The 25,975-nt window shown below is 41.2% G+C and overlaps 1 protein-coding gene across 3 annotated transcripts in view; it reads left to right on the forward strand.

Moving 5' to 3' along the window:
• Positions 1–1,564: 1,564 nt before the first annotated feature.
• Positions 1,565–25,975, forward strand: part of LOC129746742 (epidermal growth factor receptor substrate 15-like 1) — a 36,071-nt gene continuing 11,660 nt past the window's right edge. The window contains exons 1-10 of one of the 3 annotated variants that reach the window (XM_055740610.1): positions 1,565–1,641; positions 2,158–2,202; positions 2,864–3,100; positions 3,173–4,042; positions 9,334–9,483; positions 9,551–9,640; positions 10,208–10,249; positions 11,138–11,761; positions 11,827–12,015; positions 12,095–12,193. In XM_055740610.1, the coding sequence (XP_055596585.1) occupies positions 1,624–1,641; positions 2,158–2,202; positions 2,864–3,100; positions 3,173–4,042; positions 9,334–9,483; positions 9,551–9,640; positions 10,208–10,249; positions 11,138–11,761; positions 11,827–12,015; positions 12,095–12,193 (2,364 nt within the window). In that variant the 5' untranslated portion in view covers positions 1,565–1,623. Of the gene's footprint in view, positions 2,203–2,863; positions 3,101–3,172; positions 4,043–9,333; positions 9,484–9,550; positions 9,641–10,207; positions 10,250–11,137; positions 11,762–11,826; positions 12,016–12,094; positions 12,194–25,975 lie in introns of all 3 variants that reach the window. The other 2 variants (XM_055740609.1, XM_055740611.1) reach the window with 2 other exon arrangements.

The following is a 25,975-nucleotide window of genomic DNA, read 5'->3' on the forward strand; positions in this document are numbered from 1 at the left end:
GACACATATCGACATTGGATATTCTGGTAGTCACACCTTCAAATTTGAATGGTCTCAAAACGGCGTTTGATTGAACTTTCGCCAGCATGGCTGCTCAAGGGTCAACTTCCGGGAGATTTCACTTTTACTTCTCGTAAATCAATACCGGTATGTTTTTTTTTATATTTAAGCTCTTTTCAACACTCAAGTTCAAATGGTTGAACAATTATGTACGTACACTAATTTCTTCATAAATTTCGAAAATATGAACGCGCGCGGTTTAATTGATAAATATGTATAACGATTTGTTCTGGTGGAGTGTGGAACGTGTTCACCATTGCTGTTGTTGTGAAGAGCAACCTGCACGCTCTTTTATTTTAACTCAAAATTAAGTACGACCGAGGTTCAAAACATAGTTCGATTCTATGAACTTAAAGTTAAGTACCCTTTTTCCTCCTTGCTATGGTTCAAAATGGAGTTCGAACTGCGAACTCAAAATTGATCCGTTTTTTTCCTTCGGCGAGGGAGCAAAGCTGAGTTCGACCTTATGAACTAAAAATTGAACTCTCTTTGTTGGACTGAAAACACTTAGCGAGTTCAGTTCGAGCCGGAACAGCAACCAACGAACACGTCGCAAAATTTTGTCGTTCCGGAACAATTACCGGAAGACTATGAAGGAATGCTTGATCACCGTGTCAGCGTAAAATTCTGTCCGTCATTGTCATCATATGGTGAGCGGCTAGGAATGTCCGGAAACTTCCGGATGTTGTTTACTTCCCGTAGGAAGTAACATCCGGAAGTTTTCTTTCCACCGCTCTGCAATTGCAATGCAATGTACCGGAACAGCAACATCCGGGTACAACAAATTTTAATCATCCTTTAATTCCCTGAAAGTAAGCTACCCTCGAAAAAAAAAAGGATAAATTCGAGTTCGGCTGCCGAACTTAGTATTGAGTATGCATATCAGAACTTAGTTTTGCTATTGCCCAGACAAACTCAAAGTTGAGGGAAGCCACTGAAGTGCTGTTTTGAACCAAAAATACTTAATTTTGAGTTTAAAAAAAAGAGTGTGTGTATGGTGCACCACACTAAAAGACAGTCGGAAGTTCCGGCTCGGAACATATCACACATGCTGCCACCATATTCGATGATGGCGCGTTTTATTTTTGTCTCCCGGTTTCCGCAAGAGTCGGGAATCTTTATACCTATTAATTATTTTTGCTATTAGCTATTCTATTAGTGACTATTCGTATATTTCATTGTAATAAAATTTAAAAAATGTTTTTTTGTGTATTTAATGTTATTTGAATTCTATTGCGGGTACCACACATATGCGTGAAGTAATCGCGTATAATAATTGATGCTTGAATGATTTCAAGAGATTTCAGGAAGTAAAAATTACGAAACAACGATTTTTCACAAGAATTAATTTTTGTTACTGCTGCCATCACTTCTTCCCAGCAGATGATGGCCGATGAGGCAATTTTGTGCCCCCCCCCTCCCCCCCCCAACCGCTCGCAGCGCCATTCATTTCGAGTTCTGAAAGCGGCCGTCACGGGAATCATTTCATTTGGGCGATCGAGCGAGAGAGAACCAGCGATAGAAAAAAATTCGATATTTTCACTCGTCAGTAAAAAGTCGAAAATGCCTGATATCTTGAAGGTAGACCTAATTCGTTGTTTTGTGTGGTATTAAGTGTCTGATCGGATTAAAATATGCTTTAAAATGTGCATCAGTGTTCCGCCTAGCCGTTTTGCTTAAAGTTTGACCGAAAAACATTCGTTCCGGGGCGTGGGGAGCAATTTTTCGGGACCCTTATCACAGAATTTGAGTGGGCTCTTCGCAGTCGACGAGCGCTGGCAGGAAAAAATTCCTTCGGAATTTTGACGTTTTCCTACACCTTTTTACGAGTGACTCGTCCCGTGTATTTTCGAGAAAATCGAAATCGGAAACGATAATGATATTGAAAGTTCAGAAAATCTGTAGTTAATTGTTAGAAAAAAAGTATTTGACGCGGGGAGCATTTTTTTTTCGTCGTAAAGTGAACTATTGAAGAGGGTTTTGCTCGTTTTGCTTGGGGTGTTTACCATCGCTGGTTGAAAATTGTGTCATTGATTGCTACAAGAAGAATACGAAAACATGACAGGTCATTGTTTTGATCCAGTGAATTCTTTACAGGTCGCAGGTGATCATATCTTGATATACGAGGCTTACTACAAACAGGTAAGTTGAATGAAGAATTTAACATTTCTGCTTACTGGTTAGGAAATCGGATGGAAAAAATCCTTGATTACGAGATACGAAAACATGAAAGAGCAAAATTCCCAAACGGGAGAGAGAATATCCTTTATCCATTATTGAAACTGGTGAGAGGCTCCAAATTTATCCTGACAACATTTTACACACGACCAGTGCCTCGCGATTCTGTAGTAAATTTCTTGCGTCTTGCCACTCACCACCCTTCGATTCTAGGAACGGCAATTTGTTTCCGCCAAACGTTGCCATTTGTCGTTGCATTCTTTCGGTGATAAGATGCTCTTAGTACTTTGAGGACTGGTCTTATCCAAATTGGAACATAATGCCACAACTTGTAGTAACGAAGGAAGAAGATTGCCAAATGTTCGGTAATGCTCACTCGAGCGAGAGCTATCTTCGTTATCAGAAGCAGAAGAAAAGCAAAAGTTATTGTTTGCAGTTTTATTAGTCATTCATTGGAGGATTGTCGTTTTGAATAGTAATTTCATTGATGTCAGTTTTTGGAGCCATAAGTTAAATAATTGTATTTTTATCACTTGAAATAAAAAGTAAAATATTTTGATTTTTTTTTTCTAGAAATAATAAGAAAACACATTTCTAATTCTAATTTTCCTCCGTTAATTTTCAGCTCGATCCCAAAGGTAGCAATGAGATCGGAGCGCTGGATGCAGCAAAATTTCTCAAAAAATCCGGACTAAGCGATGTGGTACTGAGCCGCGTATGGGACATGTCCGACCCCAATGGGCGCGGCTACCTGACCAAGGAGGGCTTCTTCGTGTCCCTCAAGCTGATCGGTTTGGCCCAGGAGGGGTCCGAGTTCAATCTGAAGAACATCTACAAGGAACTGTCCAAGCCGCCGAAAGTGGTGAGTTAAAAACGCAGTTTTGCGACTTTTCTATTTTATTTAAATTTATTTCCGGTTTTGTTTTCCTTTTAGGGTGAAATCCCAAAAGTCACTGGGCAGGTCAAATTGGTCCCCGCCGAAAATACAGACTGGTCCATCAAACCAGAGAAACGGCAACAGTATGAACAGCTGTTCGAATCGCTTGGACCATCCGGAGGTCTGCTCCCGGGAAACAAAGTTCGAGCCACGCTAATGAACTCAAAGTTGCCCATCGATACGCTTGGGCGTATTTGGGATCTGGCCGATCAGGATCGAGATGGAAGTCTCGATAAACACGAATTCTGTGTCGCTATGCATTTGGTTTACGAGGCTCTGGACAAACGAGCAATTCCGGCAGTTTTGCCGCCGCAGCTGCAGCGAAACGCTCCACAAAACGGTAGCGCCGCAGCAGCCGTAAATAACAATAGTTTTGATGCCTTCGGAGGTAGCGATGGTGGGTTCGTGGCAAACTTCCCGACCGATATCGCTCCTCCGCCGGCCGTTCCGCCATTGCCGATGGTAGCCCGCGCAACTCCACCGATCATTCCACCGGCTCCGCTGGTTCCAATCATTCCAACCAACAGCGCCGGAACGGCAGTCGTCGATCCGAATGCCTGGGTCGTAGGTACCCTGGAGCGCTGCCGCTACGAAGAAATCTTCAACAAAAGCGACCTGGACCGGGATGGCCTCGTTTCCGGTCACGAAATCAAGGAAGTATTTTTGCAGTCCGGACTGCAGCAGGGTGTGCTGGCGCTGATTTGGGCCCTGTGCGATACCAACCAGAGCGGAAAGCTGCGGCTGGAGGAGTTCTGCCTGGCGATGTGGTTCGTCGAGCAGGCTAAGAAAGGAATCGATCCACCGCAGGTGCTGGCCCCGAACATGATTCCCCCGAGCCTGCGGAAGGGTGCGCTGATTGCGGCGGCGGTAAGTTTGATTTATTGTTTTTTTTTTATATGCCTTTTCTCTGGGTACGAAAATAGGTGTAATTAGCGATAAGGTACACCGGGGTAAAGGGTGTCCACGATGAAATTGCCACACTATAAAATTGCTCTAACTTTTTTAACCGTTGGGTAGAATTTAAAGAAAATTTGGGTGGATTTAGTCCATAGTGCATTGTTTACAACCTGCAAGTCCTGCGATCAAAACTCGCGGAAATGAAGTCGAAAGAACAGCTTGTGCGTGATAAAATCTTGCGCATGCATCACGAGAACAAGGATCTCTCGCATCGTTCCATCGCTAAAACGTTGGGAATCGCGAATTCCACGGTGTCGTGAGTGATTAAGCGGTTCGCGGAACGATTGACCACCAATCGGAAGCCCAGAAGTGAATGAGAAAGTATTCCGTACAACACCAAAAATCACAACCGCGTAGTTGGGGCCTTCAATCGAAACCCGAGGCTACAAAAGGCTCCTAATCGCGACGAGAAGCAGAACAAGTCCGCCAATACCCGTGCCAGGAAGTTGAACCTCAACATGCTGACGAAAGTTGAATGCTGCATCCTGGACGACGAAACATATGTGAAGGCTGACTTCAAACAGATCCCCGGCAACCTGTTTTTCACGGCCAAGAAAAGTTCAGCGTTCCGGAGCATGTCCGCACTCAGAAGATGTCCAAATTTGCGAATAAATTCCTGGTTTGGCAAGCCATCTGCACGTGCGGGAAGCGTAGTGCACCTTTCGTGACCCAGGACACAATGAACGGACAGGTGTACATAAAAGAGTGCTTCCAGAAGCGGCTGCTTCCTCTCCTGAAGGCCCACGACGTCCTAACAATCTTCTGGCCGGATGCCACCACTCCAAGGACGTGCTGAAGTGATATGCGGACAATCAGGTCAATTTCGTGCCGAAAATGTTCAACACTACGGAGCACCGCCCCTTCGAGAAGTACTGGGCGATTATAAAGCAGCACCTTCTTAAGCGACCTGAGGTAGTGAAGACAGTCGAGAAACTGAAGAAAGTATGGGTTTACATTCAAAAAACGGTTGATTCACAGGTTGTACAGAATCTTATGGCCGGGGTTAAGGCCAACATGCGGGTATTTGCGTATGGACTGTAAATAAAATACGAGTAAAATGGTAAAATGAAGTTTGATAGTTATTTCTCAATCCCTAAAAATTTGATGGCAATCGGATGAAAACTCGAATTTTGCGAATCAATTTTTTGTGTGGCAATTTCATCGTGGACACCCTTTAAGTGTGCACGGTTTTTCGTATAGTTCAACTTTAAAAAACTATGACATGAGACCTGAGACTTGAGATCTTGCGACATGAGACCTGAGACTTGAAACTTGATACCTGAGACCTGAAACAAAAGGCATAAAATATGAGACTTGATACCTGAGACATGAGACAAGATACATGAGACCTGACGACATGACGAGCGAAAGATTTCAGGAAATGGATGTTACAGCTGGAGTACCGCAAGGGTCGATACTGGGCCCGGTCCTGTGGAATATTACGTACGATGAGGTGCTGTCGTACGCGTCCGTTCTCCATGTCAGGGGCGGCGTGCGGAGTGCAACAACGTCCTGGTGGTGTTCGGGACCCAAAACAACAACATCACGACGGTCCTCCTGCGAGATAGTGGGGTTAGCTGCGGGCCTTGCGAGCCCGTGACTACAAAAAAAACACAAGCAACGAACAACGAACAACAAATTTCGGATGGAAATCGGCAAAGACCCACGCGACGAAAAGGGACTAGCGATTGGAAACTTGGAACATGGAACTGCCGATCTCTAAATTTCGCGGGCAGTACCCACGTGCTCTCCAACGAATTGAAGAGCCGCAAATTCGACATCGTAGCACTGCAGGAGGTATGCTGGAAGGGCTCCACGGTACGAACGTACCCAGATGGTCGTGCCATCTACCAGAGCTGCGGCAACACACACGAGCTTGGAACAGCTTTTATAGTGATGGGAAAGATGCAAAAGCGCGTGATCGGGTGGTGGCCGATCAACTCACGAATGTGCCGGTTGAGAATCAAGGGCCGGTTCTTCAACATCAGCATCATCAACGTGCACAGCCCTCACCTCGGAAGTGACGACAAAGGCGAATTCTACGCGCAGCTGGAGCGTGAATACGACCGTTGCCCAAAACATGATATCAAGATTGTCATCGGGGATTTCAATGCTCAGGTCGGCCAGGAGGAGGAATTCAAACCGACAATTGGAAGGTTCAGTGCGCACCAGCTGACCAACGAAAACGGCCTCAGACTTATTGATTTCGCCGCCTCCAAACGAATGGCCGTACGTAGTACCTTTTTTCAGCACCGCCTCCCACACAAGTACACCTGGAGATCACCTTACCAAACTCATCACAGATCGACCACGTTTTGATCGACAGCCGGCACTTCTCGGACATCATCGACGTCAGATCCTGTCGGGGCGCCAACATCGAGTCGGACCATTATCTGGTGATGGTGAAGATGCGCCCAAAACTCTCCGTAGTAAACAGCACACGAAACCGGCGCCCGCCTCGGTTAAATATCGCGCGACTGAAGCAACCTGAGGTCGCGGCAGACTACGCGCAATCGGTCGAAGCAGCGCTGCCGGCAGAGGGCGAGCTTGACGAAGCCCCTCTCGAGGACTGTTGGGATACCATCAAAACAGCCATCAACAGTGCTGCGGAGAACGTCATCGGTTATGTGGAGCGATCTCGACGGAACGACTGGTTCGACGAGGAGTGTAGGAGGGTGATGGACGAAGAGATTGCCGCGCGGGCTGCAGTAGTGCAAAGAGGCACCCGTCGAAATGTGGAAAATCACCGACAGCGGAAGAGGCAGCGAGTCCGACTTTTCCAGGAGAAAAAGCGCCGCCTGGAGGAGGAGGAGCTCGAGGAGCTGGAGCAGCTGCATCGTTCCCAAGAAACACGAAAGTTCTATCAGAAACTCAACGCATCCCGCAAAGGCTTCGTGCCGCAAGCCGAAATGTACCGGGATAAGGACGGGGGTATCCTGACGGACAATCGTGAGGTGATCAAAAGGTGGAAGCAGCACTTCGATGACCACCTGAACGGCGCACATGCAGGAGATCAAGACGGTGGGGGAAGGTACATCGCCGGCGTAGCCAACGACGAAAAGGAGCCACTCCCAACGATAAGTGAAGTTAAAGAAGCCATTCGCCAGCTGAATAGAAACAAGTCGGCTGGGAAGGATGGCATCGCAGCTGAACTCAACAAAATGGGCCCGGACAGGTTGGCCGATTACCTACACCGGTTGATAGTCCGGATCTGGGACATAGAACAGCTACCGGAGGAGTGGAAGGAGGGGGTAATATGCCCCATCTACAAGAAGGGCGACAAATTGGACTGTGAGAACTACCGAGCGATCACTGTCCTCAACGCCGCCTACAAAGTGTTGTCCCGAATCCTACTCCGCCGCCTAACGCCACAAGCAAACAGATTCGTGGGAAGTCATCAGGCCGGCTTCATGGAGGGACGGTCAACGACGGACCAGATATTCACATTACGGCAAATCCTCCAAAAATGCCGGGAACACCAAGTCCCTACGCACCATCTATTCGTCGACTTCAAAGCCGCATACGACACGATCGACCGTAACGAGCTATGGAAAATCATGGACGAGAACGGCTTTTCCGGGAAGCTGATCAGACTGATCAAGGCGACGATGGATGGAACGCAGTGCTGTGTGCGGATCTCGGGTGAATTGTCGAGTTCATTCGAATCGCGCAGGGGGCTTCGACAAGGTGATGGTCTATCCTGCATGATGTTCAACGTGGCGCTAGAAGGTGTTGTTCGACGAGCGGTGGGCGAAATGCGGGGCACGATTTTCAACAGATCCAGTCAACTCTGCTTTGCCGATGACATTGACATAGTCGACAGATCATCTGCGGCGGTGGAGGAGATCTACCGCAAACTGAAACGCGAAGCAGGAAGGATTGGGTTGATGATTAATACGTCCAAGACAAAGTACATGCTGGCGTGCGGATCCGAGGCCGACCGAACCCGCTTGTCCAGTAATAACAAGATCACGATCGACGGCGACGAGCTGGAGATAGTCAAAGACTTTGTCTATCTCGGCTCACTGGTGACCGCAGACAATGACACCAGCCGTGAGATCCGGAGGCGAATTATCAGCGGAAGTCGTGCCTACTATGGACTCCACAAGCAACTGCGATCGAGAAGCCCTCGCACGAAGTGTAACCTGTATATGACGCTCATTAGACCGGTTGTTCTCTACGGGCACGAGACATGGATATTGCTCGAGGAGGACCTGCGTACACTCGGAGTATTCGAGCGACGAGTGTTAAGAACCATCTTTGGCGGCGTACAGGAGAACGGAGTGTGGAAGCGAAGGATGAACCACGAGCTCGCGCGACTCTACGGCGAACCCAGTATCCAGAAGGTGGTGAAGGCTGGCCGGATACGCTGGGCGGGACATGTTGCGAGAATGCCGGACGACTGTCCTGCAAAACAGGTGTTCGCTACGAATCCGGTAGGAACAAGACGAGTGGGGGCGCAACGAGCGAGATGGTTAGACCAAGTGGAGCGTGGGGACGACGTCGTGCTACGAGCGGTGGGTTACTCAACAGAAATCGTCCAGCTAAGAACTTCCGAGGCTGTAGAAGCGGTAGAGCTGGATGCACTCCAAGAGTTTGCAGTTGGCTCATTACAAAACCGAGATGGTTCTGATATCAAACCTGATTTCATCGCAAACAGGCAGGATTACAGTTGGATCATGCAGTATTGAATCAAAGCGCGGGCTTAAATATTTGAGTGTGATGATTGACGACCGGCTCAGCTTTAAAAACCACATTGAATATGTATGCAAGAAGGCGGTAACAGCAACGTGCCATATTTGCCGCCTGCGGACCAGACGAATGAGTCAACCCATTGGTTCCATGGATCCAGAGATCACAGGTCTCATGTCTCAAGGTGTCAGGTCTCATATCTCTTGTCTCAGGTCTCATGTCTCAGACAGGGAACCAAAAAATCGTTATCGTCCGATAGAATTTGCCGATCAAAACACCCGTGAAAGAGAATTCCATCCGCAAGAACACTATACTAGCGCTCATCAATCTCAATTTTGCTCTGTGCATTCCGATTCAAATTTATCGTCTTTTTTAACACGTTCGTCGCCATGGGACCCATATTCATGTGACGGGTGTATTTCCATCTACTCTTGAGTATTGAATTAATTTATGTTCCTATGTTCTATTGAATAAAGTTTTTACAATGCATGTTCCTTTTTCCTTAACAGGAGCCCAAACCAACATACAGCAACCCGGAGCTGGAAATGATCTCCAAGGAAATCGAGGAACTGGCCCGGGAACGGCGCCTGCTCGAGCAAGAAGTTGCTCAGAAGGAGGCCGACGTTCGAATAAAGAACGGTGAAATGAGAAGTCTACAGGTAAGTAGCAGATATTGAAGTCTATAAAAGGTTGTTTTTCTAACATCAAACGGTTTTTTTTTCACAGAGTGAACTAGACACACTGACGGCCACCCTGAAGCAATTGGAGAATCAGAAGGGCGAGGCACAGAAACGACTCGACGATCTGAAGAATCAGGTAAGTGGCCACAGCAGCGATTAAAATCATTCAACTAGTCCATGCGATTTGTCATTAATTTTTCTGCTAATTTTTTACTGACTTTAACCTGTTAATTTTTCATTTAATCTAGCTTCTATAGTTTGAAATCTTAAAAAAATGCTTCTTGAATTTTGATTTTTTTTTTTGAATTTCTGGTGCTATGACTAACCAAACACGAATCATTGACTAATCGGAGAAGAAAATACTCTCATATGTTCAAATAAGTTAACCTAATAAGTTAAACCTAAATAGATTTAAGATTTCTGGTTTAAACATAAAATAAGTTAAAAATCGAGAACATTTAGCTCGTATCGATCGATTTAGTTAAGTAGGATATTCAACAATTTTCCCTCGGTGAATGTTCGCGCGCTATATTTTTTATCATTTCAAATAACCGTGTGGGGCGTGCCTATACCTTTTATTGCTCGTGTGATAATTGAAATCCAAAATGTCACTTGTGATCAATGGGAACACATTTCAATTGGAAAATCTGTCTCTGGAACTCGAACTCTGTTACACTAAAAACCCAAAAAAAACCTACTGTAGAAAGTTGAGGTAGACTCTGCCATTGCGAGTGCTCGAGAGCAGGTTAGTTTTGATTTATTTTTTATTTCTGGTTGTGTTTTTCTATTAATTTTGTTTACCGTTTGTTTATGGTTTCCTGATAAATCTGGTTTGTGTTTTGTATGAATTTGTTTTAACCAACTTTGTCTATATTCTCTTACTAACAGTCGACTTCAATTTGGTTTGATTTAATTACTTATAAGTTTCGTTGTGTTTATATTTTCGTTTTTTTTTTTTAAATAAAACTAGTCGGTGAAAATATTAGTGCTACTGGATTTAATGAAATTTATAAAATTATGCACAATCTTATAAAGAAATTTCCATTTCTAATTCCACGAAAAAAGTCAATCAAGCCAAATTAAAGTTTAAAAAGATGCTAAACAAAATCAGATTCTATTTGTTTGAAGAAGGTTGAAAAGTTTTACGAAGTTCTAACTTTAATGAAAGTTTGCAAACCAATTTAATACAGGTATTCAAACCCACTTTTTAGTTTGCTTCCATGCACCTAAACACACACAGTCGGGGTTTCAGGATCGTTATCTAAAAGGAAACGAGTGAAATAGTTGTTTAATCATACTCAGTAAATATAAATAATATAAAAAAAATACTGAATAGCACAGGATTTTTTTGTAGTTACATAAAATGGTTCGTATTTGGTTTGTTATATTTGTAATCTTATTTTAAAGCTATTTCATCGTTCTTCAAACTTATTGTATAATTTGGAAAGTTTATTTAGCATCTTTAAACCTCACTTCCTTCCTTTTCATGTATCCTCCTATGTTTATTGAGTACGTACAATGGACACTGTGTTTATGTTGTAACCCTCGATAAAAGAAAAACAAATTAAATGTTCTCTGTGCTTTATAAGTTAGTTTTCAAAAGCCCTACTAACCCTACCAATCGTTTTCTAAGGTGAACAAAATTCGCGAACAATGTCAGAAACAGGAAGATACCTTGAGAGAGCAAGAAGGGGAGCTGGATTCGCGCCGTTCGGAGCTACAGAAGCTGAGGGATGAGGAGCAGGCCCTGGAGCGGGAGTACAACGCCAGCACCAAAGATGTGGATCGGTTGACCTCGCAGCTGCAAGATACTCAGCTGGAAATCAGCCAGGTCAAGGCAATGGTTACTCAAATCCAAGAGTACCAGCGCCAGATGACGGACGCATTGTCCATGTTCCGAAATGCAATCGATACGAACGATCCGGTTTTGGTATCGGACTACTCGCTTAAGATTGAACCCGAATTTAGAGAGGCAAAGCTTGCCCTGGAAGAGAAAGAAGTGGAAAACGCCAACAAGCGCGATCCATTCTGCGATAACAAGACGAATGGATTTAGCGCATCGGATGCGGAAACTGGCTTTGGCGATGATTTCAAGACCAACGGATTTGCTACCCAGTTTGATACGAATCAAGGTTTCCAGAGCTCTGGATTTGACGACGGATTTGCTACTTCGTTCGATCAGAAACCACATGACCCATTTGCATCCACCGCCGGTCACGCCGATCCGTTTGGCGAGAGCAAGGGATCTGCTCCCGAGGTTAGTTACTTGATTAACGTTTAATTTGTTATATTCGAAATCTAAGATTTCCTTTCTCTTTTTAGGGTGCCAAGGATGAGTTCGGTTGCGATCCGTTTGCCATACTACACGCACCGACCACCGCTAGTCAGATTCTTACCCCTAGCCCGAGCAGATCCGTAGCGCCTCCACGACCCGAGTCACCGAGTCCAGCTTTGCCTCCGAAGAAGGCGAAACAACCTCCGCCAAGACCAGCACCTCCAAGACCTCTCCAGGTAAACGGCACGAATCATTAATTGAAATAAAATGTCAAGACAAAAAAAATCTGAACTGTTTTTAAACCATCATTTGTAGGGCCCGACTCCGACGAAGCCGGCTCCCCCATCAACGGACGCCTTCGGAGACAGCAGTGGCGGTGGCGGATTCGCCAACTTTGCCGACTTCGACAATAAGGTGATTGTCAATAATCGTATTATCATTCGTGTTGGCACAAAACCTAGATGGACGTAGTATACCACTATCCACGATCCACGTTATTTGCACGATCCCTTATATTTTCTTTGTTGTTGAATGTAGTAGTGTAGCACTAATTCTATTATTTTAACCTTTTTTTCACGTCTATTCTATTAAAAACACTAACCAAATGTTACCACAACAAATCAATGGAAATTCTGTTTTCTACCACACAATCACCACACAAACCGTTTTGAATTCTGTGACAAATTGATTTTCTAGATTTCGGATGTGATTACCCGATTACCCTGATCACTCTAGAAAACCAGTTGTCTACAAATGGTGCAAATCGCGCGATAAAGGAAACAAAATTTTCAATTTTAAACCTGTCAGTATCTTTCATTAACAATTATGTATTCTATACTATCAATACGTCCCTGTAGAACTAAACGCATGGTATTAACAGTGCAATAGAAAGTTAGTGTTGGAGCAAGTATTTTCAGTAGTGTTAGTATTAACAAAACCAATAAAATTTTCAGTTGTTTGTGTTTCATTTTTTATATCTCTAATAACAAAAACTAATGATTTCCAGTACGAAGTACCTTTAAACTAAGCGTCTATTTAGCATGCTCATCATTTGAACCACTCTACATTCAATTATTACACACGAACATATTTTAAGTTTTTTATATGATCAATTTTTATGTAAAAATTAATGCAAAGAACCGTTTGCTTTCTAACCTTATAAACCCACCTGCTCATATTTTGCTTTGCTACATTTTTGTTTAAATTAAGCCATCCTGAATCGTATGATATCTAGGAAAGGCTCAACGTCATTTGTTGTGTACCATTTTTTGAAATGTTTATGTTTTTAATTTGCTTATAATTCTACTGAAGTTACTTATATACAACTTATCTTGGAAAACTACCAATTTTAACTTCGATACGTGTAAACACTTTTTCCTTTCTGCGATGAATATTTCTTGAAATGCATTTTTGTTTGAAAAAAAAAAGTCTGTTGATTAAAAAAAAGTTTTTTTTATTCTTTAAAATGTTAACTCTTGGGAGTTGAGGAATGATGCTTCTATGGCTGCCAAGGTTGGAAAAGTTCAAATCCCAACGAATAATTGGTATCTTCGGCTTTCTTCTTTCTTTATCCCAAAGATGATTTGAAGAAGGAGCTGTCCAGTTGAGTATTTTTTGTCACTCTTTTACTCAGGAATTCATAAATGTTGCACACAACTGAAAATACCGGAACTTATCCGTTCTTTAAGGCTGAAAACTGCCTGATCCTACAGGCAAATACTATGGCAGAACAGATGCATTTAAGCACTGGCAGGATCTGTTCGATTATCGTTTTTTGTGACTATCACGTTAGAATCTTTGATTACCCTAGCAATTCCACTCACGAATCGTAGTCCAAGGCACGGCGTTTCTTAATATACTCCACGTAACCTAAACTCCTTAGACTCCACCTCTGATCTTGGCCCAATTTAATAGTTGTTTGATTCACGTTAAACTAGTGGACTCAACGGCATACTCATAAATATCCCTCCTATTGACGACTCGAACACTGATCTCACCTCTTAGGACTCCAAATCTGTCCCCTCCTCGTAAAGACTCGAAGTTGACGCTCATATACCTCTCCTCTACACGTCTTGAGACCCTATCTCTTCTCTAACGACTCGAGATCTGACCCATTCTCGTAATAACTCGAGATTAATGCACACCTACCTCTCTTCTGCACGACCCGAGGCCTAATCTCTCCTCTAACGACTCGAAATCTGACCTCTTCTCGTAATTATTCGAGGTTAACCCGCATACCCCTTCTATTGACAACTCGAGTCCTGATCTCTCCTTTGATGATCCAAGATATGATCCCTCCTCGCGATGACTCGAGGTTTTTGCACACATACCTGCTGCTCGACGACCACCAACCTTATGACGTATACTTATCGAAATTAGTTGATAGGCTAGATAAACGTAAACAAGTTGACGCCGTGTATGTAGATCTGAGTAAGGCTTTCGACAAGGTATCTCACGATTTGGCTGTTGAAGAATTGCGGCGATTGGTGTTTCCTGACTGGCTCTGCAATTGGATAACCTCGTATCTCGTAGGTCGAACTGCTTTCGTACGACTGGGCTCTGTTTACTCGACACCTTTTAAAATTACCTCGGGAGTGCCTCAGGGAAGTCACCTCGGACCTCTGATATTCCTCCTCTTCATCAACGATTTGAATGCTAATCTTGAGTCAGAAAAGCTGTTGTACGCCTACGACCTCAAAAAATTCCGAACAATTTCTTCGTTAGTCGACTTCGGCGCTCTCAAAAAGGACATTGACTGTCTGCTTGATTGGTGCCATTAAAACGGCTTGACGTCGAATGTTGGCTAGAGAGTACAACGAGGCTTCGTCAGATACGCTCTACGCCAGCTACCTTAGAACAACGCCCTTGAACTTCCGCCTTGCGAACAACGCTGCTTGCTACGAAATCTACCAACGCTGGCATCAAGGTGCCTTTTCTTACAACGATTTTTCATTTTCGACATCTTCCAGAATAACGTTTATTGTCCAGAACTTTTTTTTTACAAGATAAAAATTTGCCTTCAAATCATAACAGCCGGGTGTTTACTGCCGTGAGTGGGTTCCTCCCACTAAAACCACCTTGGGCTTCGAATGCCAGATGTGCCCTTGGTTTCACTCTATGATACTACATCAAGGGGTAGGCTGTGCTCATGCACTTATACATCTCACCCTTTTCCTTTTCCTCTTTCTCATTTTTGGTCTATCTCCTCTATCTTCTTTCTCCTTTATCCTCTTTTTCCTTTTTCCGGGCGAAAAGGACTCTTTCGCCAACTTCAGACTGGTACAGAAAACCATGAGACGTGTGCCGGTTAGGTAACGCTAGTAACTCCGCTCGTCGCAGCTTCCGCTCTCGTGGGATTTCAAACCACCAAGGCATGGCCGATTGATAAACTACCAAGCTAGAATCCCGTCGCGACCACCCCGAATGGTATCTCCGCTTACTTTTGCTGCAGAAAAAATCGTAGCTGAGTACGTGAGACCTTTTAAATCTCACCACACGTATCAGTCCAGATTAGGGTTATACGGCGTACTTAGAAAGCGTTGCTTTTGAATTGTGGTGTCATACGAGGCTCAAAACCTGCCATTAGCTTGTCAAGTTTGGTTGACTGTTTCGCTCTCTCCGTTCATCATCTTTCCTGATACGTATTAGATCGCGCATAATTCGCGAGATTTTGTCGACTATAGCACGCCACGATTGTCCAGAACTGCCACACTACTGCCGTTTAATGCTCCTCTAAGAACTACCCGACCGTAAAGACTCAGGTTAAACACACCAACATCTCCTCTTGGCGCCTCGAAGCTTGAACTCTTCTCTAACGACTAGAGGTCCGACCTCTTATTACCAGGACTCGAAGTTTGTCATTTTTGCGTATGTCGGTCGAGAGCAGCTTATCCTGGACTCGCGCCCAGTGATGTCAACCTTCCAGATTTTGTCTGGATCTTCCAGACTTTTTGGACTTTTGCCAGACATTTTTTTAGGTTTCCAGACTTCCAGACTTTTGGCATTTCTTCCAGATAATTCCAGACTTTTGTGTTTGGACATAAATTGTTCTAAGATTCTATGAAAATTCAATTTTGTCATGGTGTAATATGGCAGGAAACAGGGTGGCCACCCATTCGGGAAATGCGGGAAAACGACGGGATTTGGAATCCACCGGGAAAAATGCAGGAAAAAGCCGGGAATTTCTCCCGAAAAGTCGGGAATTTTTGGCTCGGTGAAAGTCTGTTCAATGAAGTTTGAACAAAAAAGGCGAAACAAGTAAAAATTGATTAACAGTTGATCATCAATCTCTTTCCGATTGGCTTCGACCGATTTCTACCAGGTCGAAATGGATCCTCCTACCGTGTTGGATCGGTTTTGACTAGTTTTAACCTGCTTCATTGAACAACGGGAATAACCGTAACGAAATCGTTAATCCAGTATGCTCGTTATACTCACTCGAGAGATGTCAAGTCCTATTAAAACAAAAAAAAAAGGAAAACAATCTGTTATAGAAACTATTGCAAATCGGAAGCGAGAGGCGGCCGAGGAGGCGAAACAATTGAAGCTTCTATCCGACGCTCATAGAGAGGAAGCATGATGGACGAAAAAATTTTTACTCGGCCAACGGCCAAATATTGACCTTTTAAACTATTCGGCCAAACGAATATTCGGTCGAATACTCCAGAGAGTTTTTAATTATAAAACCAAGAGCGATTATTTCATTTTCCTTATATTTGTTCCATTGTAATACCCCTCATGTTTTGAATCGATCATTTCCAATCATATGATATAACCATATGATGTATTACGAGGTCTTTTTCAGGTAGGGGTTTCTCTGAAATTCAAAATGTCTCAAAGAATTGAAAGGACATCAGATGACTTGTCGCTGCTAGGGCGTTGGTTACCAAAGATATTTGGATCCTGTGAAATCTGGAACAAAACATGTCAAAGCAGGTGCTAAGCAATTTGAAATTGCTTATTTGATATTCAATTATATGAAGGTCGGATTTGAGCAAAATATCTTCAAAATAGTAGTTTCAAAGAACGATGATTTTTAACTTAAAAATACCATACTTTCCATCACACGTTTCTTCATGGTCGGGCAATTCAGGACGATTTTTGAAAAAATATAAAAACAAAGGCAAATCTTAGAAATCTAGGTCTTAGTAGGTGGTTTCAAAAATAAATATTCGGATTTTTGTTTTGTTTCCTGTTTTACAAAATCGGGAATTTCATGTTAACATGCGGGAAAAAGTCGGGAAATATGCGGGAAATCCAAAATGGATTTCGAGTGGCCACCCTGAGGAAATGATTAGTAGAACCTATGAACTATGAATTCAAAAAGGGTTCGAAACCTTGGCAGATGCTTTGAGGATGTATGTTAAATTGAGACTCAGACAGAGCACCTGACTGATATATTGACAGAAAAATACTATTGTAACATTGAGATCTGGGGACCAAAAAAAAAGGCCGCCACCTTCAAAACTTAGGTGTCCAGACATTTGCAGAAATTTCCAGACATTTTTTTAAAATTTTCCAGACTTTTCTGAAAAATAGTTGGCAACCCTGCTCGCGCCTGCCACAACACACGCTCCGGACTTTACATGCCACATAAATCCGCTGCCGCCAATCTTCGCTGAGAGAGGTCGACTTTTATCCCCACAGCTTCGATCGTTGGGAAACACTTCTACTTAGATATTCCTCGATGGTGGAGACAAGACGGAAATTATAATTGCAGTGTGTGGTTTCGGCCCATTAAAACCAGCTTATGTTTCATGCCTGATGTTCTCTTTTGTTTCACCTTACATCGAGGAGAGGCTTAGACGATGAATGTTTCGGGCCAGTGGTTCAGCTTCGTATGTATTGGTAAACGCAACAAGCCAAGCCAGCTGCCGTCGCTGTCGCTCTCCGTGGTGAAAACATTTTTTCACTGTAGTGTGTGTTTGCATTGTCGTGTTGTTTTTCAGATTCTCTACAGAGGTTCGGTTAAAAATCTCTGTGGTACGTTTCAGAGAATCTCTAACGAGAATCGAAAACCGAGCACTTCGGTGATTCTCTGAAGAAATTGCAAGCCTGCTGTCACTTGAGTGAACTTTGCGCCTCTAACAGCTCTTGCTTCGTAACACTCCTTATCCTCCGACAGAGTGATGTCCAATGTCCGCGATGACAAAAGCTGCATCTGCTCATTTGGTCCGGTGGATACGCACAGGAAACTCGCATGACTATCAGCCTATGGGTGATCCATAATTAGGATTTGTTGCTCTCTACCCTTATGGCAGAACTCCAGGCCGCTCCTCCGCATCGTGTTTTCGACAGTGCTACGCTCGCAAGAAGACGTCTCTTTCTACTCTTCGGACCAATGAATCGATGACGTTCGATACACACTCGTGACATGCGCATCAAAACTTAAGCAGTTGTCGACGATTACTCCGGTGTATTTCAGCTGCTGTTTCTAAGATGTTGTGTGCCCTCCAACGATAATCTCCATGTGCGGTGTGTGTTGATTACAGCCCGTACTTCGGTTTTATCATGGGTTACCTGAAGCTCACCTTCCTCCATCTAGATGCCATCCCTTTTTTTGCGGACACCGATGCAAGGTCTTCTTCGAAAATCCGACTATCTGTGCATCTGCTAGTATTTTCAGCGTTAACACGTTATAAGACATGGCATTCCAGAGCACAGGTCTCAGTGGAACACCTGCTGTTTGAGCAATAGATCGTCAACCCGGTTTCGGTTTCGTAGGTCAATACGCGATTCTCGAAGAAGCTTCCTGTTATCCTTCAGAGGGTATTGGGAACACGCGTCCTTCGAAGCGCTTTGGCAATAACTTTCCATCTAGCGTTGTTGAAGGCATTCTTAACGTTAATCGTCACAATGGCGTAGTGACCAACCCCTGGAGCGCATCTCAAGTTCACCTGTCGGACAATAGCCTTGCCGACTTTCCTATTTTTTTCGAATCTTCCAAAATCCTGGTCGTTTCGCTACATCAGATTCACCACAGTGTAGTATGTATAGTCATCTAGAAAAGGTATTCAGTACTAGAATTCATCGTAGAAATTCTCTCAAGTAGATGGTCTCGATTTCTCGAATGTCTGGTTCTATTTTATACCTACATATTACTGGTTTCTATTACTTTCTGCTCAACAATTATCCAAAAGGGCGCACTTATAACCGACTTTGCTGACCATCGTTGACTACTCCAGCTTCTTCACATTATTGCAACAGCTCTAATGACCGTAAAGTTTGTGCCACAGAATCAATGTTTCAGATTCTACTTCCTCCATTCGAATGCAGCACAAATTTCTCTCCGTGAAGGCTTCCTCGAAGATTTGCAGCTTCTCTCTTATATATCTCTCTCTCTCTATTTTTCGCGAGAGCTTTCATTACGTCGTATGAAACAAAATGTAAACAAATAGTTTTATTACGAAATAATACAAAAACTGACATAAACTAGTCGCAACTTCTTTCCATTAAGATTATTTGTAGCCTGGACAACATATTCCTTATGTGGAATACAAATGTTAAAGTAGTTTTAACAACTTTTGCTGCAGTTTCCTGTGAATTCTTAAGATGTTTCATACGACGTATTGAAAGCTCACGCGAGATTTCTTTTTGTAAGTCATGTGCCTGCAAGCACCGAAATTCAGGATCCAGACTTATTCTAAATCTAACGACCTCTTGACCTTCGGGCTCGATAAGGCAATTTTCAGATGGATTGAGGATTACGTTACTTAAGCAAGGCTTCAGTTCCCCGCCAATTTACCATTAAGGCCATTTTCTCTGCTTCTGCTGCTGAATCCAATGTTAAGTTCTACAAGATGGAACTGCAATGTGTCCATGTTTCCCAGCGAACTGTGCAATGACCACTTTCTTGGTGCTGGTAAGGATTGTACTCGAAAAAAAAACAACACTGTCATTTGGAGCTTCTTGATGCTTGGGAGGAAATTGATTAAATTTTCAAATTCAATGACGATCTGCCATGTGGTTTTGAGTTATCTTCCAATTAGGTAGTATTTGTACCAACATTTTTGGACGCCAGGTGCGCTCCATCTATATTGTACATTATGAATCATCCTTTTTCCTTGTTGGGCCTGGCCTATAGAAGGGCAATAAAATGAAAACGGTCACTTTCGAAAATATTTTTTTGTATTCCGGTCTGTTGATTGTGTCAATCGTTATGTCCCACCTTATGATTACCAGCTTTCACAAATGGTCAGCCACTTTCAGTAGTATTGATAGAAAATTTTGCTATTTTTTCTCCTGAAACTTCTCAGAAATGTTCAAGCGAGACTTGTCAACCAACAATTTCTGCTCTAGATCTGCCAGTAGCCCGACTGAAAAGACATTTTGCAGTCCATAGCGAAATTTTTCATCATTTAATCACGCCTGGGGCCGAGCATTTCAAATTTCTGGCGAACGATTTGACCACCGTAGGTTATTTTTATTTTACCGTAGACAGTAGGCTGAGTTGATTTGGGGTCATTTTTGAATTTCTCAAACCCTGGGTCAGTGATGGTTCGAATCATTTGACTTAATTTTGAATCATTTGCTTATAACTTCTTTTGAAAACATTTTTCCCAGAAATGATGTTCTAAACTTTAGTAGAACTAGATCTTAGCTGCAACTTTTGTGACCAACACAAACCTGTATCTCTTATGCCTTATGAATGAGAAATCGAAAAGTTTAAATTTTTGAGCAATGATCGTAATCACAATCATTTGGATTAGCGGGTTGGATTAAATCCTACAATTCATACCACATTGAAGATACATATTTATGACATACAAGAAAGTTGTAGCTTAGATCTGTATCTACTAAAGTTTAGAACATCATTTCATGGAAAAATGTTTTCAAAAGAAGTTATAACCAAATGATTCAAAAATAAGTCAAATGATTCAAACCATCACTGCCCTGGGTCCTAAAAAGCTTCGTTTTGGTTCAAAACTCATCCATGATTTTTGCAGGACTTTTAAGTAACGTTTATATGAGTAAATTTGAACTTTTAGGGTTGTATGGGAAAATTGAACATTTTAGATTGAAAAATCAACATAATTTATTTTCTTCTTTGAAGCCAAAGCTTATGCTTATGGGTTTTGTGTTAATTTAAAAAATTTTTAAAGGATTTTCCGTTGGACAAAAAGTATTTAAAAAATAATTAAAAACTCTTTACAAACTTTCCACTACACTTCTGAACTTTGGTTTTGATTTATGCTCTGCCAGTTTTTTTTTTTAATAATTTCAGCTACCTTTGAAGCATGATTTGAGCTTCTTATTACATATATCTTTAAGTTTTTCCCTGTTCTTAGAATATTAGCATTAGACCAATTCCACAATAGTTTTTTTTTCCCAATCTGGTTGCCAATATATTTTAAAGTTAAGTGCGAACATTTCGTGTGCCTTTCTCATGGTTGATCTTACAATTCGTACAGTAGTTTGCCAACCGTCAATTCATGCCATTTTTTTCTATTTTTTTACACGTCTTTCGAACTTACGGGAACAAAACAACAGTGAATATATCATCTTAACAATAATGAAAACAAAAACTAATTGCTAACATTTAACAAATACAAAAAAAAGAAGAAAAAACAAACCTTAACAATATAGTCGTGTTTCAAAACCATCTAGAGTTCCACTCACGAACCGGTTGCTGCTAAAAAATTATAAATTTATCCCCCCCTGTAACAAATTGTTCGAAAAGTTAAACGCTCCCACATCGATAGTGAAGAAACAAAAAACTATAAACCCTAAAGTCGTATCCATAGGCCAAGTCACGCCCCCACATCGTCTCGTACCTTTACAAGTGAGTCACAACGCCCATTTTGTCACACAATATCACATCGGACGCAAACGCCCCCTGCACGCCAAGTCGCATTCAATAATTTCCGATGCAACATCTACCTTCAATTAGAGTTGGTTTAGTTTTTTGTCGCAGTAAACTAGCGAAAATTGGAAATAAACTTGATCGAAGCCTTTTTGCAGTTATAGGTGTTTAATCGGGGCAAGTCAGCTGAAAGATATAGCTTTCTCAATTGGAATCGAGTGTAACAAATTATGAATCAAATAATAGTTGTTTGAAGTTTATTTAGAATCGGGAAGGCAAAAAGTAGAAATGAATCGAAAAATTCAAAAGTAAAATTAGAAATATTGATTACACTCAATAGGTAATATACACGTAAAATATATTTACTCTATCGGTTTGGTTATTGTTATAAAAACTTTAAAAAAGTACTCCCATATATTTATGAGATAGGCAAACATCCAATGAACAAACAAGAAACTAGTCAAAAATAATCGTTTGCTAGATCGCCGTTATCAAATTGTGAAAAGTGCTATAATATGATATCATCACTTCTACGATCTTAAACGCGGTTCCGAATGATCAATCGAAGGTAGTTTGCAACTGATTTATGTACTGACAATTTAATTCGGACACTCCGAACGAACTAGTATAATTTAAATGAACCTCAAATCATTTTATCCACCATAGAATAAGCAATCGTTCAAAGAAAATGTTGAATTATTCAGTGACACGGTTGATGTTTGGTCCTTCGAGCCGGATTCCGGCTGGCAGTTGAACCACATACGTCTTGGTATGATATTATTTTTCTTTTCAAAAACCAAAATCATACCAGAAGTCCGGGCAATAGGAAAACCTGATTTGCTGTAGGTGTACTTTTCACTTCTTTCTATACGTGCTGCTCGCGAAGTTCAATACCAAAATTCTAAATGTTCATCGCAAAAGGAGGAAATACATCGATTACGTACATATATTGAGCGGGATGGATTCACGTCAGACATACAATTATTCACCGAATTTTTGCTGTACAACTCTAGTCGGAGATACAATATTTACAATCAAAACCCAACAGACGCTTGAAACGTTCATGAACCAAAACATCAGGTTTTAAAATAATTTGTAAGCTGACAATTTTGTTTTTATTTTTTCAAGTTTTTATTTCCCGTTACGTTGTTTATTGAAAGCCAATACAATGTACGCCTGGTTAAAAAAATGGTTTTGTTTACGTGGTTTATTTACTCAAAACATGTTGGGTTTTCAAGTATCGAACTACACTGTTAACTTTGTACCTGTAAAATCCGGCAAATATCTAACTGTTGAGGGATTTTTTCTTTCTTATCTTTCTATAAGTTTGGGGCAACGTTAAAATCTTACCTTGACAATCGCTTTATGGTTTTCTTTCAAATTTTGTTTAGTTAATTTATGTTTGCTTTACAACTGTTTAATTATTTCTTATAATTCTACTTATAAGTAAAAATAAACTTAAAACTACTAAAGGCTAAAAAGAATTTAAAAAAAGCCTGTAAAATCATTCAATTGTTCAAATGAATGTTTCAAGTGGTTGGTTATAATTATCTATTACGAACTTATGATTAGCAATTAGACCACTGTGTCGGGTATCGCAAGCAAAGTAATAATTTACAATACAGTGATGTTACGACGCATTCATTAATCAATCATGGCGCTTGCTCGCTACAGGCACCCCAAAACATTGTATCATCATTCATCGAGTCACAATTTGAATCATGCAAAGCCATTTGAAAACCACATCAGAAAAAAAAACTACCAAAAGCTGCTAAACGAGAGTATAATAGTGTTCTTGAAAGTGATTACCAAAATCAATACCGAAACAAATCTAAAAAAAAACAAACGCTGGGAACAAGTCAAACCCACTAAGAAGCCATACATATACATACATGTAGATGCACCTGGCCGAAGCGATAAATGGAGCACGCGAAATGTAGCCCAGTAAATGCAACAGACAACACACTACAAATAATGTTCTGTAATTACCAAAAAAAAGACAAAAATAACCTAAATATCTAAACAAAACATGAAAACTGGAAAAATGAAGAAAAAACTAACCCAAACCGTTTTATGAGTGTTTGTTGTTCATTTGAGTTTTTATCTTTTAAGTTTTGAAACTTTTTTCCATTGCTCCGGAAATTTAGATATCACATGTATTGATGCACATTTAACTGAAAATCGAAACAATCGTTTGTTAAAGGTAGCTCCAGAGAGTAAGGCTCATTTTTGCGGAATTATTTTTTTCACACTTTAGTTTCTTTAAGAAAAAGTAAATGAGAGATTTGGTCAAATTTCCACATCGAATTTGGAATAAGTTGATTTTGAAAGGTATGCTATATATATAGCCAAAAGTGAATTATGTTATTGCTGAATCGACCATACATTAGAACTGATCCATCCATGCTGGACCCTTTGATTCTTAAAATTGATCGGAAAAGAAACTTAAAAACAGTCGTCATAACTGATTTAAGTCTTGAAGACATTTCAGTCGTTTTCACTTCATTTTGAATGTTTTCACCGAATAAACTTGATTGGAACTTGAAATAGATTATTAAATTGCATTTCTAAAGCTTAAAACAACTAACTATCGCAATCTTTAAGCACGCTATAGCCAAATGCCAAATTGAATAAACAAAATGTGCTGTTGTTGTTCGTGAACTGTGTGATCGATTTAGCTAAGTCGATGTTTCCTTTCCAACTTAACATGAACTTCGATGTTAATTTTACTATTTACAATCATTCATCGAAATATTAATCGATTAAAACAAAAAAAAGGTCTCCGTCAACAATCATCAGTACCAGTACTTCAAATTACCAGGTCCAGCAACAAAACGGACATTGGAAAGGAGAAATGCTGTGAAAGTGCGGGTAAGATATTTTAGCTGAGAAATAAAATAATGATGACCACTTATTCACTGATTGGCTATGTTCAAGTGGACTTCTTTTTATATTTTTACCATTGAATTGTTTAAAAAATATTTAAAAATATTCAATACCGCAACCGATGCACGAAATTATTCCTTGATATTTTAATTTTTTTTTAATTCTATAATCACAGCCTACAACTCTATTTTAAGTTTAATAACTATGAAATTGAGAATACTCATCAATTTAGTCTTTTGAATCTTTGAATCCAATTTAAACATTCTTATATTTTCAATATTTTTAGCAATATGTTTTGTGAGCTCTGATTTACATAGCTTTTTCAATTGTTTTAAATACGACGAACAGAAGAATGTTGTACATGGTTCGCCATCAGGATGTATCCAATTTAAACGTCGAATAACTCGGCCATTTTTCAGCCGATTTCTTCAGATAAACACAATCTAAAAGTCATTTAGTGTTATTTTAGCTATGAGTCGATGCAAACCAAAAGAACGCGCTGAAAATGAAGTGCTTACGTCGGAAACGGTCGTTCCATTCTGAAAACTGTACATGTTTATCACAAAAATCGTTGTTTCTATAAAAGAATATTTGATCTGTCTTCGTTCCTTGGTTTAACGGTGCCACATTTGTTTGTCTGTGGGCACATTTAAAAATTAAACTTTACGTCTGAAGGCCCAATTTACACTTCACGTGAATAATCTCGTCAATAACTCAACAACGCGACGAAACTAGGTTTTGTGACATAGTGGTATCGATGGGAAATGGTTGAAAGATGAAATTCCAGTAGGACTCGTTCCTTAAAACCTGATAGAACTGTTTTTATTCCGATTCCCCCGTCATGATGAAATTTCCGCGGTGAAAACCGGGAAGTTCTAGAAGGTTTTTAAGGACAAGTACAGCTGGAATCCCATCCTTCAGCCATTCCCCATCGATTCCGCCATTTTACACATGCTAGTTGTGTCGCCTTTTGAGTTATTGCGTAAGATTTCTTGATGTGAAATGTAAATGGACCATAAGAGCTAAAATAACCGTTATAAAATCCTAAATTTTGGTCAATGTTATGTAGAATGCCCGCAAAATAGCTACTTTTTGCGTATCAAATGGGGGTGATCATTTAACCGACGATGTATTCTAAATTGGGCTAGGAATAAATGGCATAAATACCCTAAAAGAATCTTGTTTATTTTTGACAGTCTGTTTAAATCGGATACGCCCAGATAGCGCATTCTGCACTTTCAAGCATAAGGCCAGCACAAATTTTAAATCCTTCTTTTGTGACTTGGAGTTTGTATGTCTTTTGCTCTCAAACATTTTGAATTTTCGAAAAATTTATCAATTTTATGAATAAAATACATCGAACTCGGAATGGAGATATTGCAACAACTATATGTAAAGAAATCTCCGCTTTATGCGCAATCTCCAAACTGTTCGAATTAGTCGTCATGGATCCAATTTTCTGGTACTCGTACTCTCGATCAGCACGAATTTATGCCCAAACGCTCCAC

Source organism: Uranotaenia lowii, chromosome 2, assembly GCF_029784155.1.
Source record: "Uranotaenia lowii strain MFRU-FL chromosome 2, ASM2978415v1, whole genome shotgun sequence".
NCBI lineage: Eukaryota > Metazoa > Arthropoda > Insecta > Diptera > Culicidae > Uranotaenia > Uranotaenia lowii.